This window comes from Micromys minutus (genome assembly GCF_963924665.1).
Source record: "Micromys minutus genome assembly, chromosome: 2".
NCBI classification, from domain to species: domain Eukaryota; kingdom Metazoa; phylum Chordata; class Mammalia; order Rodentia; family Muridae; genus Micromys; species Micromys minutus.
This window is the reverse complement of record NC_137971.1, coordinates 13,499,313-13,514,240: the sequence shown is the minus strand read 5'-3', so window position 1 is coordinate 13,514,240 and position 14,928 is coordinate 13,499,313. Positions and strand designations below refer to the sequence as shown.

General features: G+C 47.7%; 1 protein-coding gene across 2 annotated transcripts in view; it reads right to left on the bottom strand.

The window, feature by feature from the left end:
• SH3PXD2A (SH3 and PX domains 2A) overlaps positions 1-14,928 on the bottom strand; it is a 193,263-nt gene that overhangs the window by 150,071 nt on the left and 28,264 nt on the right. For both annotated transcript variants that reach the window (XM_080912611.1, XM_080912612.1), the window contains exon 2: positions 4,795-4,875. In XM_080912611.1, the coding sequence (XP_080768737.1) occupies positions 4,795-4,875 (81 nt within the window). The remainder of the gene's footprint in view (positions 1-4,794; positions 4,876-14,928) is intronic.

The window sequence follows — 14,928 nt, the reverse complement described above, 5'->3', positions numbered from 1 at the left end:
TAAAGTCCGAATAAAGGGACACAGGAAGGATCTTCGTCTCCAGGTGGCGGGGGGGGGGGGGATCCCTGGCTACTTCCTATAAGAGTTAAGTTTCTGAACTCATGAAGCTTCTGCCTCCCTCTCTAAGAACGTCACACTCCTCTCTTCTAGTGTCTTTCTGTTATCCTGGGAGACAGGTCTTTATAACAACTTCACTTTAAGATATGAAAACGGGCACACAGAGTGTTTATCATTGGTAAGTCTTACTGGGGCTTGGTTTTTGGAACCCAGTCACCTCAGCCTGGCTGCTGCTCTGCCTAACCACTGTGCCCCTACACAGCTCACCGCCGCTTCATCAGGACCAGAGCACGCTGCCAACAGCTTCCTCTTCCAATGCTTGGCTCATGGGTTTTAAGTAATATCTGAATACAAGATTCCAGTTGGACAAGATCATTTGGATAGGCCCCTGGGGTCAGATCTAGCTAGTTACATTCCACAGGATTGATCTAGAATGAAGGTCCAAGAAAAATGAGGTAATGTAGGTTATTATTTTCACTTTCTTTCTCTTATAAGATGCATTCTTGATACAATCTTACCAAGTCTGTTGTTTTCTGTTACTGTAGCAACTGCTAGATTTCCCATTCTCCTACCTCTCCCCAGATTTCGCTTTAATTACTATACTGTTTTTCACAGATGAGCTTGAAGTTCTCCATTGACTAAGCCCCTTTCCCATCGATGTCACTATATCCAACCAGACATAATGGTCACCAATCTGAAGTACAACCTTCTAAAACTTTTAAAAATAGTTATATATCAGTGGGTGAGACTTTTTAGCAGGCACCAGGCCAAGCCTGGCAACCTGAGCTAGAACCCTGGAATCCATAGGAGACAAGGAGAGAACTGGATTCCACAGGTTGTCCTCTGACCTACACACACACACACACACACACACACACACACACACACACACACACACATATATACACAAGCATACATACATGCACATACATGCACACACATACATACACATATATACACACACATACACATAGATACATAGATACATATACACACATACACACATATATATGTACATACACACATAAAGATACATACACATACATGCACAAATACATATGCACACATACACATATATACACATATACACAATACACATACACACATATGTGTATATACACATATACATACATGCACATACACACACATATACACATACATAGACAAGTATAAACACACAGAACATTCTCCATGAATAGAAAAATTAACAGCTTTTTTACCTACAAAGCAAAGGCCTTAGAATAAAACTAACTGTAGTTCTGGAGTCTGCAGTGCAGAAACGGCTCAGTGGGTAACAGTGCTTGCCACACGAGCACAGGGGACCTGTGTTTGGATCCAAGAATTCATGTGAACGGTTGAGTATGGCTGCCGAGTCTGCAAGTCCAGAGCTTGGGGCAGGAAGGGAATGGAGAGCAGAGATGAGCTGCCAACCCAGCTCCAGGACGTACCCTACAAACACACAGCACCTTATAGATACACACTCACATACATGTTACAGAAAGGAACTCTTCTAATTCTCAAAGGGCAATGACCCACAAGTCTCCATAAATAATATGACAAACACACCCCCAGGATATCATCCCAGGGCCGAATATTAATGGTTCAGAGATTATAGCTTTGTTTACCCATCATTCACCACGCTATTCAAGAGCTGGGAACGGAGTGTGGCCGCGCAGCATGCGTGGGTGCGCTGCGTGCAGGAGTGCAGGAGTGCGTGGGTGGAAAAGTGCAGGCGTGAAGAATAAGGAAGAGAGATAAAAGCTCTTCGAAACAGCTGAAGCCCTTACAGCAAATCAGTAGCCTGAAGCAGCTCTCGGCAGTCTTCCAAGTGGTGCGGGGGAAGATTAAGAGCCTTTCCTAGCTCTGACCAAATATTGACCAGTTGCACTCACTGCCAGAGGTCCCTCTCAGGGGCCAACAGCACATGAGCCAATGTTTGCAGAGAAATTACTGCAGCCCAGTGGCTGGCAGGCCAGGTTGTGAAACAGTCACCAAGGAGCCAGGGCCCGGGAGTCTCCCTGTCCTTCTTTGGTGGGGCTAGGCAATGGGGGAGATAAGGGAAACAGAAGGTTGACTTAAAGGGGCATGTGTGGCCACTTGCAGGCCCCCTGATTAACTTAGGGACATCTCCAAGCAGACCCTTTATAACCAAACAATATTGAGTGTGAAACCATAACCTGTGGGGTCATTCCCTCTCCTGCTCATAAAAGGCTGAGTTGTAAGCTATTTTTAGAAGAAACAAGGCCCGGTTTCCACCTTGACATCTAAAATGCACTTGAAGCCTTCTCTGGAAGGCTTCAACTTGGCTTTCTGAGGGGCGCTGGGACAGCTGTTCCCAGCTTATGTTTGATGCTTGGTTGATGGCTTCCATAGAAAGAACCAAGCCACCGAGCACAGAAGTTACCTTTGCCTGTGACGCCACCATCTTGTCAGGCCAGCAACCCCAGTGACTGAGAAAGCCATAGCCGTGAGTGGACGCCACAAAGATCAAAAGGGACGCCTTAGGCGCGCATTTTACACTAGTAGCTGCTACACTGCACTGTGGGATGATGTACGCATTCAGAATAAAAGGTAAGAATCAGTGTCTTCTTAAAAAACAAAACAAAACAAACAAAAAAAAAAAAAACCCAGGGCCTCAAGTAGCCCAGGCTGCCATCTAATTATATAGCTGAGGATAGCCTTGAACTCCTTCACCTACCTCTACCTCCAAGTGCTGGGATCAAAACACAAAACCAAAAAAATTACCATACCTGGCCAGATAGATGACCCATCAGGTAAAGGTGCTTGCTGCCAAGCCTCATGGCTTGAGTTTGATCCCTGGGACCCACGTAGTGGACAGAGAAAATGAACTCCCTTAAGTTGTCCTCTATCCTCTACCTGTGGCAGACACATGCCTCACCACAAATAAATACATATCTTTGATCTGAAAGTAACTGGACCTGTGGGTGTGGAACTTGTATGCATAGGGACAGAGGACAACCCACTCACACAAGCCTGGCCATAAGCGTAGTCATTCCAGGGCCAGCACATTGCAGCTGCCCCATGCTTGTGTCCCTTCCAACAGTGATAGGAGACAGTGAGTCCTCAGGCAGGGGTGGGGGTGGAGGGCAGCGTTCCTTTCTTGTGTGATGTGATTCTATAACTTGGGAGGGGGTGGGACCAGAATAGAAATTCTGATTTGGAAGTTTCCCCAGGCTTCTAGACCCCTTCCATCTGATCAATGAGTCCTTTCAGGGTCCAGACTCTGCCCAACTGCATTATCATTTCCTGTCCCCACACACTGTACCCATTGATGGGGTGCAGGCAAAGCCCACCAGTTTATCCTGGAAAGACCTAAGGAGACTGGGTAGGATCGAGAGGGGAAGAGGCAGGAGGCAGAATTCACAAGTGTCCCTACACCCACACGCAGCGACAAATCCAACCCCATGTTGTTGATCCATAATCCGAAAAACTGTCTCGTAGTTTCCAGAAGGTCTGTCTCGTAGCAATAAGAATCATGAGATCAAAGCAGGTATTGGTAAACACACAGGCCTGCATCTCCCTCTCCAAGATGGCCCACTGCTAAGGTACTAAAGGGACGGATTGGCCGCTGGTTGTAAGGACTAGAAACGAATGTCTCTTCTTTGTGTTTTTGTGGCTCTAAATCACACACACACTCTAAGGAAGACTCTCCACTATCTTGGCTTTCCCCTCCAGATAGAAGAAGAGTGCTGCCCATTCACAATAATATTCCAGTACTTGCTTCTGATGTGAAAGAGTGACAGCCCTATTCACCCTGCGTGGCTCATGTCTACGCTCCAAGACTCTACCTCTGGGCACGCTGATTGGGCAAAGAAGGTACCTGACCAAAGTCTTCCTCAGGATTTATCAATTAAGAAAAGGGAGATAGTGTCTCTGATGTTGGGGAGCCACAGATATAAAATTCAAGAGCTACATCGGCTAAATTCATCAGTGTGTGAATTAACAAGGGCCAACAACAGTCCTGGAGAGAAGCAGAGTCTAGACAGGGACAGCTGATACTAGTTTGGGCTTTGCGGAAGCCCCACCACTACAGTGTGGATCTCACCATCTGGTCAACTGCATGAACTTCTCAAATATTATTGTCTAACCCAGTATGAGCATAAAATACTCACTTGTGACCAAAAGACCCTAAAATGAATCATTCAGCATCAAAGGAGGGCAGTGTACTACCATCTTGCTGAAGAAACATGTGCTTCTATGTGAATTAGAGACACATTTAGCATCCACATGTACGAACTGGGTGGCGAGCTCCTGTCTGGGTAGACAGGCAGAGCGGGTGGTACGCTCAGCATGTAGTTCTTCTATAAATTGCTTATTTAGTTTTGGTCTTCTCTGTCTGTTTGCTTTTCTTTACAAGCAATGATGTGGTGGCTTGTGTCTCATCATGGATGTTTATAGATATGTCTGCTCAGGCACAGAGCACCTACAACTGCCTTCTTGCCTCCCCATGGTTTCCACCCCAGGGCCGAGGGAGGATGACAAAGTGGGACTGTGAAGAGCCACGGTGAGAAAGCAACAAAGCCTCAAGTGTCTGCATGCAGCCTTCAGGACAGAAACAAGCCTGGCCGCTCGGCGGGAGTTCCGGCATCTGTCCCTCTGTGCCAGACTGGATTCTGCCCCTCAGCTCTGTCCAGGGCTTTCCAGTGGGAGGTGGGCATGAAAGAGGAGCCCAGCCCGTCAGAGACTCAAGCCATCATCTGGCTCTTGCTAACTCACCTGCAGGTCAAAGAACTTGCTGTACCTCCGGTAGATAGTCTGGGAGGTGGAGTCGGACCAGGTCACGTTGATAATATACACCTGTGGGAGAAGAGGAGCAGGTGAGCAAGTGACCAAGACCGGCTGCAGGCACTGTTTAATATTACTGTAGGAATGTCCCAACCAGGACCATTTCCCCCTCATTTGTCATCAGGGCCTGGCTCACTGTCAGGAAACACTTAACCCCTTTAGTTTCAACCCTATACTAAGAGAATCTTCATCGTCATATCAGTGAATGCTTCTTCAGGTGTGTGGAGTGTGTGTGTGTGTGTGTGTGTGTGTGTGTGTGTGTGTGTGTGTGTGTGTTGACATTTCTTGTAGAGTCCACATGTTTCCTGACAGTTCCAGTACAAGGAGTCCTCCCCCTATTACTATTTACAATGGTATTTACATTTTTTTTTTTATTTTGGAGAGACTACTCATTTGGCAGCCACAGGCCTCATTCTCTATATGTAAATTTAGGTCTATAGATATTTAAAACAAATAACAAATGACTTGATAGGAAATAAACACCTTTTAAATCAAAGCTTCAGATAACGGAGAAATCTGGATACATGTGGGCAGGGAAGGGCCTAGGGCACTGGCTCTCAACCTGTGGGTTCAACTTTACCCTTTCAAAAGGGAATCCCAAGACCATTGGAAAACAGAGATATTTACATATCATAATGGAGCAAAATTACAGTTATAAAGTAGGGACAAAAATAACATATGGTTGGGGGTCACCACCACATGAGGAACTGTATTAAAGGGTCTCAACTTTAGGAAGGTTGAGAACTGCTGGCCTAGGGGACCGAGGAAGTGTCAAAGCCATACTGAGAGCCCATGAACAACCAGAGACTTGGGGATCAGATAGAGACCAGGGTTCAGCAAAAGGCCACCAACCCTCAGGCACAGCAGCTCCTGCTACCCCGGAAGAGGAGCTGGATTTCCACCAGGATCATAATCACTCCAGCCCCGCCCCTCTGCCTCCTGAATGTCTCCTTGCCTCAGGTTGCTCCACAGGGAGCAGATGTGTTCCTATACCAGGTGCTGCCTGCTGTCCCCAAGTGGCCAAGCCCACTAGGAGAGAGAGAAAGAACAGGGTGAACTTGCCCGCAGGTCATTAAACGTGACCATTCTCCTGGGCCGGTGAAGCAGAGCTGGGGAAGGACTTAACTGAGGCTTAACACCCATGGCTCCTTTCTATGTGGTAATTACGGGCTTCCCTTTCACCTCCCAGGGAGAATAAATCACAGGCTCCTGGCCTGGCTGCTGGAAAAATGTAGGTAGGAGGTGCAGGAAGCCTGGTGTTGGGAGACACAGGGTGGCCCGATAGTTGTTACAGGACACATGCTAAGAGTTGGAAACTAGGCCTCAAGGCAGTGACTTGTCAAGTGGCAGATGACCGAGTGAGGAGAGAATTCCAGAGCCAGCCCCGGCTGGATCTCACTCACAGCACCCACTTCACAGGCTGAGGCCTGTCATGCTCCCATCCCCAGGTTTTCCCAAGCTTCTGGGACATGCCATAGGTCAGTAGCCTTGGAAGCAGACAGTGTCCTGTAGATAACACCAGAGATCTGAAGACCGACTCCAGACTCTGTCGTGACAAGACGCTTGCTCTGTTTTCTTCCCAACCTCAGATAGCCTTGATTATCGCTCCAGATGAGGGATAGACACACAGAATTCCAGCCTCACCCGAGCACACTTCTCCTCAACCCCCAACACCAGAGCTCCTTCAAGCCGCTCTGGCTGGCCCTGCTTTAGAGACAGATTGTGGAGAAAGAGCAGGTGTCTGAGGTGGAGAGGGCAGAGGTCACTGGGGAAAGCCAGCTCTGTTTACCCCTACAGATAAAGCCCCCTCTGGTTTCAGGAGCTGCCAGATAACATTACCCAGCAGCTGGACTTCAATTAAACACCCTGACTCCAAACACAGTTACTTGGGCTTATGTTTCCTGTGTGGAGTTTCCCTTTCTTCTGGATTTTAAAAATGCATGGGTTCCATTTCAAGGCCTCTAGTCACGTCAGGCAGATGGTTGGCAACTAAGAAACCTCCTCAGAGACCAGTAGCCATGCCCAGCTTCCTGTGGGCTAGCCAGACTATCATGGTCCTCTGCAGCTCAGGTCAAAAGGGTGAGAACCCTCTGCAGGGGCACCACATACAGACAATCAGCACAGCACCTCACTGGGCAACCTCCCTTTCCGAGGTCATGCTATCTGCTGAACACACATGGCTTGGCCATATCTGAGCTCTCTGACCGCGTCTACCCAGGAGTCTGCTGACCTCTAGGAACCAAGCTCCTTCTAACTTGAATGTAGGTCAGTAAATGTACTTGAATGTAGGTCAGTAAATGTGCATGACGTGGATGCAAATCACTTGCTGGTCAGCTGCAGAGAACCAAGGAAGAAGCCCAGTCTCTGGAGGAGCATCCAGGATGGGATGTGAGATGGATCCGATGAATGACCGCAAAGATGGGACCCAACCGTGCCTAGAAGGCCCCAGACTGGCTTGGGTTTCGTCAAAAATACTAAGGCCTGTTGCGGCTTTTGTCACAGAAAGTAGGACAAGAGGTGAGAAACTGGAATTGTGGGGGGAACTGTGCACCCCTACGTGGTACACATGATGGCTGCAATTTACAGAGGAAGGCCTTATTTTCCCTGGCCCCTTGCCCAGTGGACCTGGCCCCAGGCCAAGTGGAAACTCCAGTGCAGTGTTTCCCAACCTGCTCACACATGGCTCTGGCATCAGGTGGCTAGAACCAGGGCCGCTGCACATCGCTAAGCAAGTTGTGATCACTACCTGAGGGCTACCCAGTCAAGGGGCCAAGAAGGCAAGAAACCTAATCTACATTATAGTCCGCAAACTACATGATCGACCTCGGGTTGGAACCATACAACAATGGGATGCATTGCTCTTGGAGTGGGCTATTCTGGCTTTGGAACCTGGGAGGTTCCCTTCAAATCTTCTCAAGCCTATGGGTGAAGAGAGAGACCTACCGTTTGGGGTTAACTGGGTTCAAAATTATGGCCCTAGAAACCAGAAGGAACACAATCCAAGAACCAATAAAAGGGGCCATGGGTATTGCACTAGTTTCTTGTTGAGGAGGGGGCCTAGGAAGTTGAGGTCCACCTAAGATAACATTAAGCCCTACCGTCCCATTCCAAATGCCCCATATACATAGATCTGCCTTGGATGGTTGGGAAAGAGAGGAGCCTGTAAATCCCCAATCCAGCCAGGCTGCTTCTTTAAATTCAACCCTTGGCAGAGGGCTTCAGGGGTACTATTCCCAATGCAAGTGGCTATGCCAAAGCCTGGGCTGATAATGTCTTCCAGATGACTCTCAAGGTGGCATTAGTGGTCCTGACATTAAATAACCCTGTCCACATCCACTAATTGTTCCAGAGAAGGAGTCCCCGAGAGTGCCACCATCTGACCTGGGTTCCATTGGCCCCATGAGTCTGTCTATGTCTGGGAGTGTTCAGAGCCCTTGTTTGCTAATTGCTGGCACAGCCCAACCTGAGAGCTTGGCATATGTTGTTCATAAGTCTGTTTAACATGGGTGAGCCCATCGCCTCCCTGGTCTTCCCATTAGCAGAATCCGTCTTGCCCTCTCCTGGCCTTCAGCTAAGCAACTGGTTCAGTCAATGAAAATACCAGGGTTTGTGACAACAAGGTATGGCTAGAGACACAGGGAGTTCTCCAGCCCCAGACCCAAACTCTTAATGGGCAAGACATAAAATACAAATCCTTCTGATTAAGTACAAGGGTCTTTGCCAGTCCCACACATTGCCAGGAATGGTGTATACCACTTGGCTTAATTTTTAGGGAGGAGGGTGCTGGGGTGAGGATAGGGGTCTATTAACCCATATAGCCTCAAAGTCACAATAGCCAAAGATGAACTACTGATCCTCTTGCCTCTACTCCCTGGTTGCTGAGACCACAAGAATGCCTTACTGTACATCCAGTTCATATGATACTGGGGATCAAACTCGGGGCTTTGTGCTCAATACATAACAAGCACACTATCAACTCCTGACTCTGACGTTTTCAGCTTAGCCTGAAAACACTGAGCACCCTCAACGGTGGCCCTGGTAAAATCCCAATGCCTTCTCTAGCTGGGTATTTGTTCAAGGTGACAGTGAATATCTGGGAAAGAGCCACCATTTAAAAGGTGATTTAGAGGGAGATCTCTACTCCAACATGCACAGCTACAGGGTGACCCCAGGTGAGTGACCGACCTATAGCTCCTTTCCAGCCCTTAGGCCCTGGTCCATGAGGTACCACATTGAATCCTGCAGAAGCCACCCAGAAAGGCTGGAGAACCAAAGCTACATCCACCTACTACTTCAAAGCCCATGAGTACCAGCCATTTGTGGGGAAAAGAGAGTTCTTTATCCATTCATTATTTACTTTTCCAGTACTGGGAACTGAACCCAGGACCTTGTGTGTGCTAGGCAACTTCCACCACTGGGCTACGTCTCCAGTCCTTGAAAAAAAGACTTGGAAAAAACCCTATATATTTACTTTAATTTTTTTTCACACAAGTGTATTTATTATATTTTGAACACACTCCCTCTGCCAAGTCTCCATATCCTTCTGTTAGTCCTCCTAGGCAGCTTTCCTTCTACTTTCAAATCACACACACACACACACACACACACACACACACACACACACAGGAGGGGGGGACAGACAGACACAAACACAGAGACACAGGGAGAGACAGAGATGACTTTATATATAAACATAATGATGTTATGATCTGGGAAAGGAGAAGAGCACAATATGACTTCAGTGCAGGGGACCAGGAACAGTGCCATCTGCAGAGAGGGTGCCACGCTGTGAGGCCAGAGGCCCTTTTCTTGTTCTTTTTATTCCAAGTTTCCTGGGAAGGAATTGCACATAGAAGCTGGGTGCTCCTGGGATTCACAAACACTGAGGACCCTGAGAAGAAGGATTCACCAGCAAAGCTCTATCCTTCAGTTCCCCAGAGCTGGAGAGACTGAAGAGGTCCCTAGGCAAGCCTGGCTCTTATCCGTGCAAACAAACGGGCTCCCTGGGACTAAGTAGAGCCGCAGTCACTGCTGTTTGCTGAGTACTCAGTGAGTTCCAGATACGGCTAGAAACTTCGTTATGATTATTACCTCTCTTTGCAACAGCCTCCAAAACAGTGCTAACACCTCCAGCTCCCAAACCAGAGGCCGGAGTCCCAGGTATGACCTGCTGAGGTCGGACCCACAGCCAGTTTAGAGTTAAATGAGCCAAGGCCTCCAGATGAGCACTTTCTCTCTTTGTTAGGTTTGACCGTATTTTTGAATCAGTTGTTTGTTTGGTTGGTTGGTGTAGGGCACTGGGTATAGTTACACACATGCCAAAGCTTCATGCGTGCAGGTAAGAGGACACGGGCGTCAGTCCTCTCCTTCCAGCCTGTGAGATCCCAGGTTGGACCATGGCCATCAGAGCAGGAGGTAAGCCCCTTCCCCTGCTGAGCCTCCTTGCCAGCCCCTACTTCTTTATTACTGTTCAGTTGCTATTATTTTAAATTTTTTATTGTGTATATTCATTGATACATGGCATTATGTTTCTTAAGGACATTGGCAAATCAGTAAGCATCCTGAGTGTACACCCCTGTGTCCTTCCTTTCTCAGCCTTCCACCTTGATTGTCCTTACCCATTTCACTTCCATTACACACGCACACATACACACACACACACACATTCACACACATGATTTCCATATCTATATGAAATCTAGGGACCACAAAAGAGCACAAACATGCAGTTTCAAAGTCTTGGAGGCTGCTTTAGTTTACTTTCCTTCAGACTACATTAGCTCTGTTCTTCTTTCTAGTCGAGAACACCCCGCTGTGCACGGAAGCCACATTTTCTTTACCGGTTCTTCTATTGCTGGACCCTTAGGGATGGTTCTATAACTTAGCTACCGTGAAGAGAGCTGTAGTGAGCATCTGTGTCTAAGAACCTCCGTGACATGTTGACTCAGAGTCATTCAGGTAAATAGACCCTGTCCTCCTTAAATAACACCAGCTTGCCTGGCCACAAGGATTGACCCTGTGGTCCAACCTGCGGCTCCGCCTGTTGGTTTTTCCTTGAGTAGGTAAATGACCAATTAATCAGGACTACGGATGCCCATGTCACTGGTGAGTTGGGAGCCCTCCACTGGGACCTCTGTGCCTTAGATCAGCTCTGTGAAAAGTGAGTACGTTCCCTGAGCCTCCCACCCCTTCTCTCTACACATCTGTATCTGTATATATAAAAGCAATAACTCCTCCTTCACTGTGAAGATCATGGAGATCCTGTGAAGAACCCAGTGCATGGAGACTCTCAATACCTGTGACTTCTTTCCCCCTGCTTGGATGCAAACTGCCTGACACAGGCTTTTGTGCTCTAAGAATTTTATACTCTTTCTCCGGAGCACCCTAAGGGCACCGAATGAACAGGGTCTGGACGGAGATCCACTTTGGGTTTCTAGATTTCTGGGCATGATTCCCACTGGGGCGTTCTCCGGAGCAGCAGGGTAGATGTGCTTGCCCTTCGTATTCTCCTTCCTCCAAGCAAACCAGCCGGTTAGAGAAAAGGAAGTAGAGTCAACTCTTAGCAGGTTGACCAGCAGATGCCTGACAGAGAACCCAGAAACAGTCAGTGAGCATCTTAAGTAATTCTTAGGCCATCAGAGAGGATGGCTAACATCGTGCCCAGTTGGGAGGATAGGGCTCACTTTATGATGGATCTAAGGTGAAAAACTTTATTTGGTGCATCTGACCTCTTGACAAGTTTTGGGACTGTCATCAACAAAGATTACAGGTAAGATCTGTGCAACCTAGTTATAAAATGCACCGGAATACACACGTACATACATGCACATACAAACACACATGAGTACTTGTACACACACACACACATGAACATACATACATGCATGCACACATTCTAACACACAAATCTTATGTTTTAAGCAAGCTTACAATAAAGTAAAAACAAAGTAAAAATAGATTTTTGTGTCAGGCCACATGCACAGCTATCATGTCGGACATGTCTGCAAGGTGCACTTTGACACCTAGGAGCCAGCCGGAGCTCCGGAAACATCAAAAGCATTATGTGCCTGGGTTCCGATGGGCTTGGCCACCACTCAGTAACTTCTGGCTCCACACGCTCCCTAATCAACGCCCAACCCTGGCCCAGTGCCCTCAACATATACATCCTGCCAGGGCGCCTGTGCCTTTGTCATACCACGGAGCCAGGCAAAGGTTAACAAGCACAGCTTGGTTCTGCTTCCTGTGCAAGGCAGCAGCCGGGGAGGCCAGAAGTCAGCTGCTCCTTCACACACAGCCTTCAGGGAAGTGACCTCTCCACTTCCTCCCCGGCTGACACTCACACCTTCCTCTCTGCTGTGCTCAGCAAAACTTCACTGGTGACACTGGTGACACTGTAGCTGTCACCAGTAAACTAGTATCCAGTCTGGCCTGGAACAGGCTTTTTAGAAAGTATTCTGGTGATCCCTCTCCTTAATCTTACAAGTTCTTGCACTGGACCTCTGAGAGAGTGAGAGAAAAAGAGAGAAAGAGGTATATGTATGCAAAAATATTCTCTCCTGTAAAAAAAAAAAAAAGAATACTTAATGTTCCCTGACTTAAACGTTACAAAAATTATGGCTCATATACCTGCTGTTGGTAAGATACCCTCCTTTATAGCATGCTGAGAAAAGGAAAACCAATCACAGTGTGGTACCTACAGCACACAGCCACATCTATCTGCGGAATAAGTGGACAGGGCCTTATGCTCCTTGAGAACTGGTTACCTGAGAGAAGAGCTCTCAGGAGAGAGACAGGTACAGTCTCGCTTTCTACTCTGAACATTTCTGTATCGACTGCCTTTTGCTTGGAAGTGTTCAGTTTTCATAATTTAACGGGAGATTTTGATCTTGTGCCTCCTTACCCTGTCCCCTGCCTCTGGTTCTGGATTCTGTGCTAACATCGGCCCTTGTTCATTCCTCTGGGGCAGTGGGGAGTTTCAAATTCAACCCTGTGATCCTGAAATTAAGGTCTGCAGCACTAGCTACACAGAGTCACCACAGTCCTTTAAAACCACGCTTCCTTGGCCTCACAAGCCAGTTAAACTAGAAGGTTGGAAGGTGGGGATGGCTTGAGGGGGGGTTTAAGAGTTCCCAGGTGGGTTATACTGTGAGACTTGGGCATCATTAAAGCCAACCAAACCTCCAAAGACCACTCACTAGCTGGAGAGAACAGAAAGCAACCAGACTTCTCTTTACCTAGATAGCGCCACCGTAGAAGAATGTGCCCTGTAGAGCTCAGTTTTGCCTTCTCAATGCCTATGACGGAGTCTGGACTCCGACTTTCCAGAGTCCTGCTCACAAGCTTGAGACTCATTGGCTCTAATAAAGAAGGGACAACGGGAATCCGATGCCTCCACTCCGGGCTGTGTCTGAATCCAAGTTTCCATGGGCAGCCTGTGCCACCCACTATCCCTGGGCCTCCATCAGTGATGGAGGGGTCCAATCAGCCCCTCCTGGCTCAAAAGAAACAGCTAAAAAGAAAATGCCTGCTGATACATGTTCTCAGATAGGATGCTCAGGACACTGAGGTCAGATCCAGTTGACTGTAAAGGCAGACCATGGGTGAGTGGGAACTGCAGGAAAACAGTTCACCAGGGCCAAGCAAAGATGGAAGTAATGTAAGATAATGAGATTGCTGGGCTGAGGGGGACAGGAGATCCCCAAAATGCAATGTTTCTTGAAGATCCTTTCTCACTAACTGCCAACACCATGAGGCCAGGACCCCAAAGAGCTCTTAACCAAAATTCTCGGGGAAAGCACCTTCTTAATTAAAGGAGATTTCCTGAGTCCTATGGAGGTGACAGACAAACTGTATCACAGGCAAGGTCCCGAGTTGGAGTCCCTCTCTTCAAGGTAGTCTTCATGACCTTCAACAGTGAGTTAAAGATTATGATGCCAGAAACACAGTGATGAGAGGAAAACATGCAAACCAGAATTCAACAAAAATCAGTCTTTTATGCTTCCATGAATGTTGGCAATAAAGAGAACCCACCGCATGGGAGAAAATTATAGCTGAGATGTGTCTGTTAAAAAGACTTGTATCTAGAACAAATGACCTTCAAAACTGTGATGCGTGTGACTGGAATCACTGCAGTCAAGTAAGTCCCACACCTGGGGTCCGGCTGGAAGCAAATCTATGAGCCAGAATTCGAATGACAGCTTGCCCAGAGCTGAGGGCGGAGCGGGAGACTGCGGCAGGTGTTTCTTACCTAGAAGATGAAATGTCATGTCCCAAACTTGACTGTGGCTGTAGCTGCTTAACTCTGAGACGCCCTGAGACCCTGCTATATGGTCTACAAATTACTTCTCAATAAAGCAGTTATTCAAAAGTAGAAAAGGAAAAACGTCACTTAAATAGGGGTGTGTGCATGTGTGAGGTGCATTTGTACATGTGTAGGTGTGCTCACTTATCTGAGTGTGTGTGGGGGCAGAGGCCACTTTACAGTGTCTTCCTCCAACACTCTTCGCCTTAATTATTTGGGACAAGGTCTCTCACTGAACCTAGAGTTTACAATTTTGGTTAGACTGGTTAACCATTGATCTGCCTGTCTCTCCCTGCAGCACTGGGATTGCAAGCACCACACCCAGCTTTTTAATTGGGTGCTGGGGTCTTGAACTCAGGTCCTCATGCTTGCATGGCAGGAACTTTGCCCACTGAGCCATCTCCCTTTAAAGGGTTCTTGATTCCATTACTATATCCTCTCAGCCTAATTCCTCCAAACTCCACGCAAGACCCACTGTCTCCTAGAAACCTCCCTGAGCTGGTTCGGTACTGGGTGCCCCCCACCCCTATCCCTCACCTGGTGTAATCAGGGATCATGTGACACCCACCAACCTTGGAGAAAATCTAGGCTAGAGAAAAATCTCAGCAGTTCTTCTGTGGTGGGTCCGCAACACGGCCCACAGTAGGCAGCACTAGCTCACAGTAGGTGTGGCCATCAGAACAAGGAGAAACCCTGGTTATAGGAAGGTGCACCTGCTGTCCCAGGCTGGGCAAGAAAAAAAGCCAGCTACTTTAACACCATGG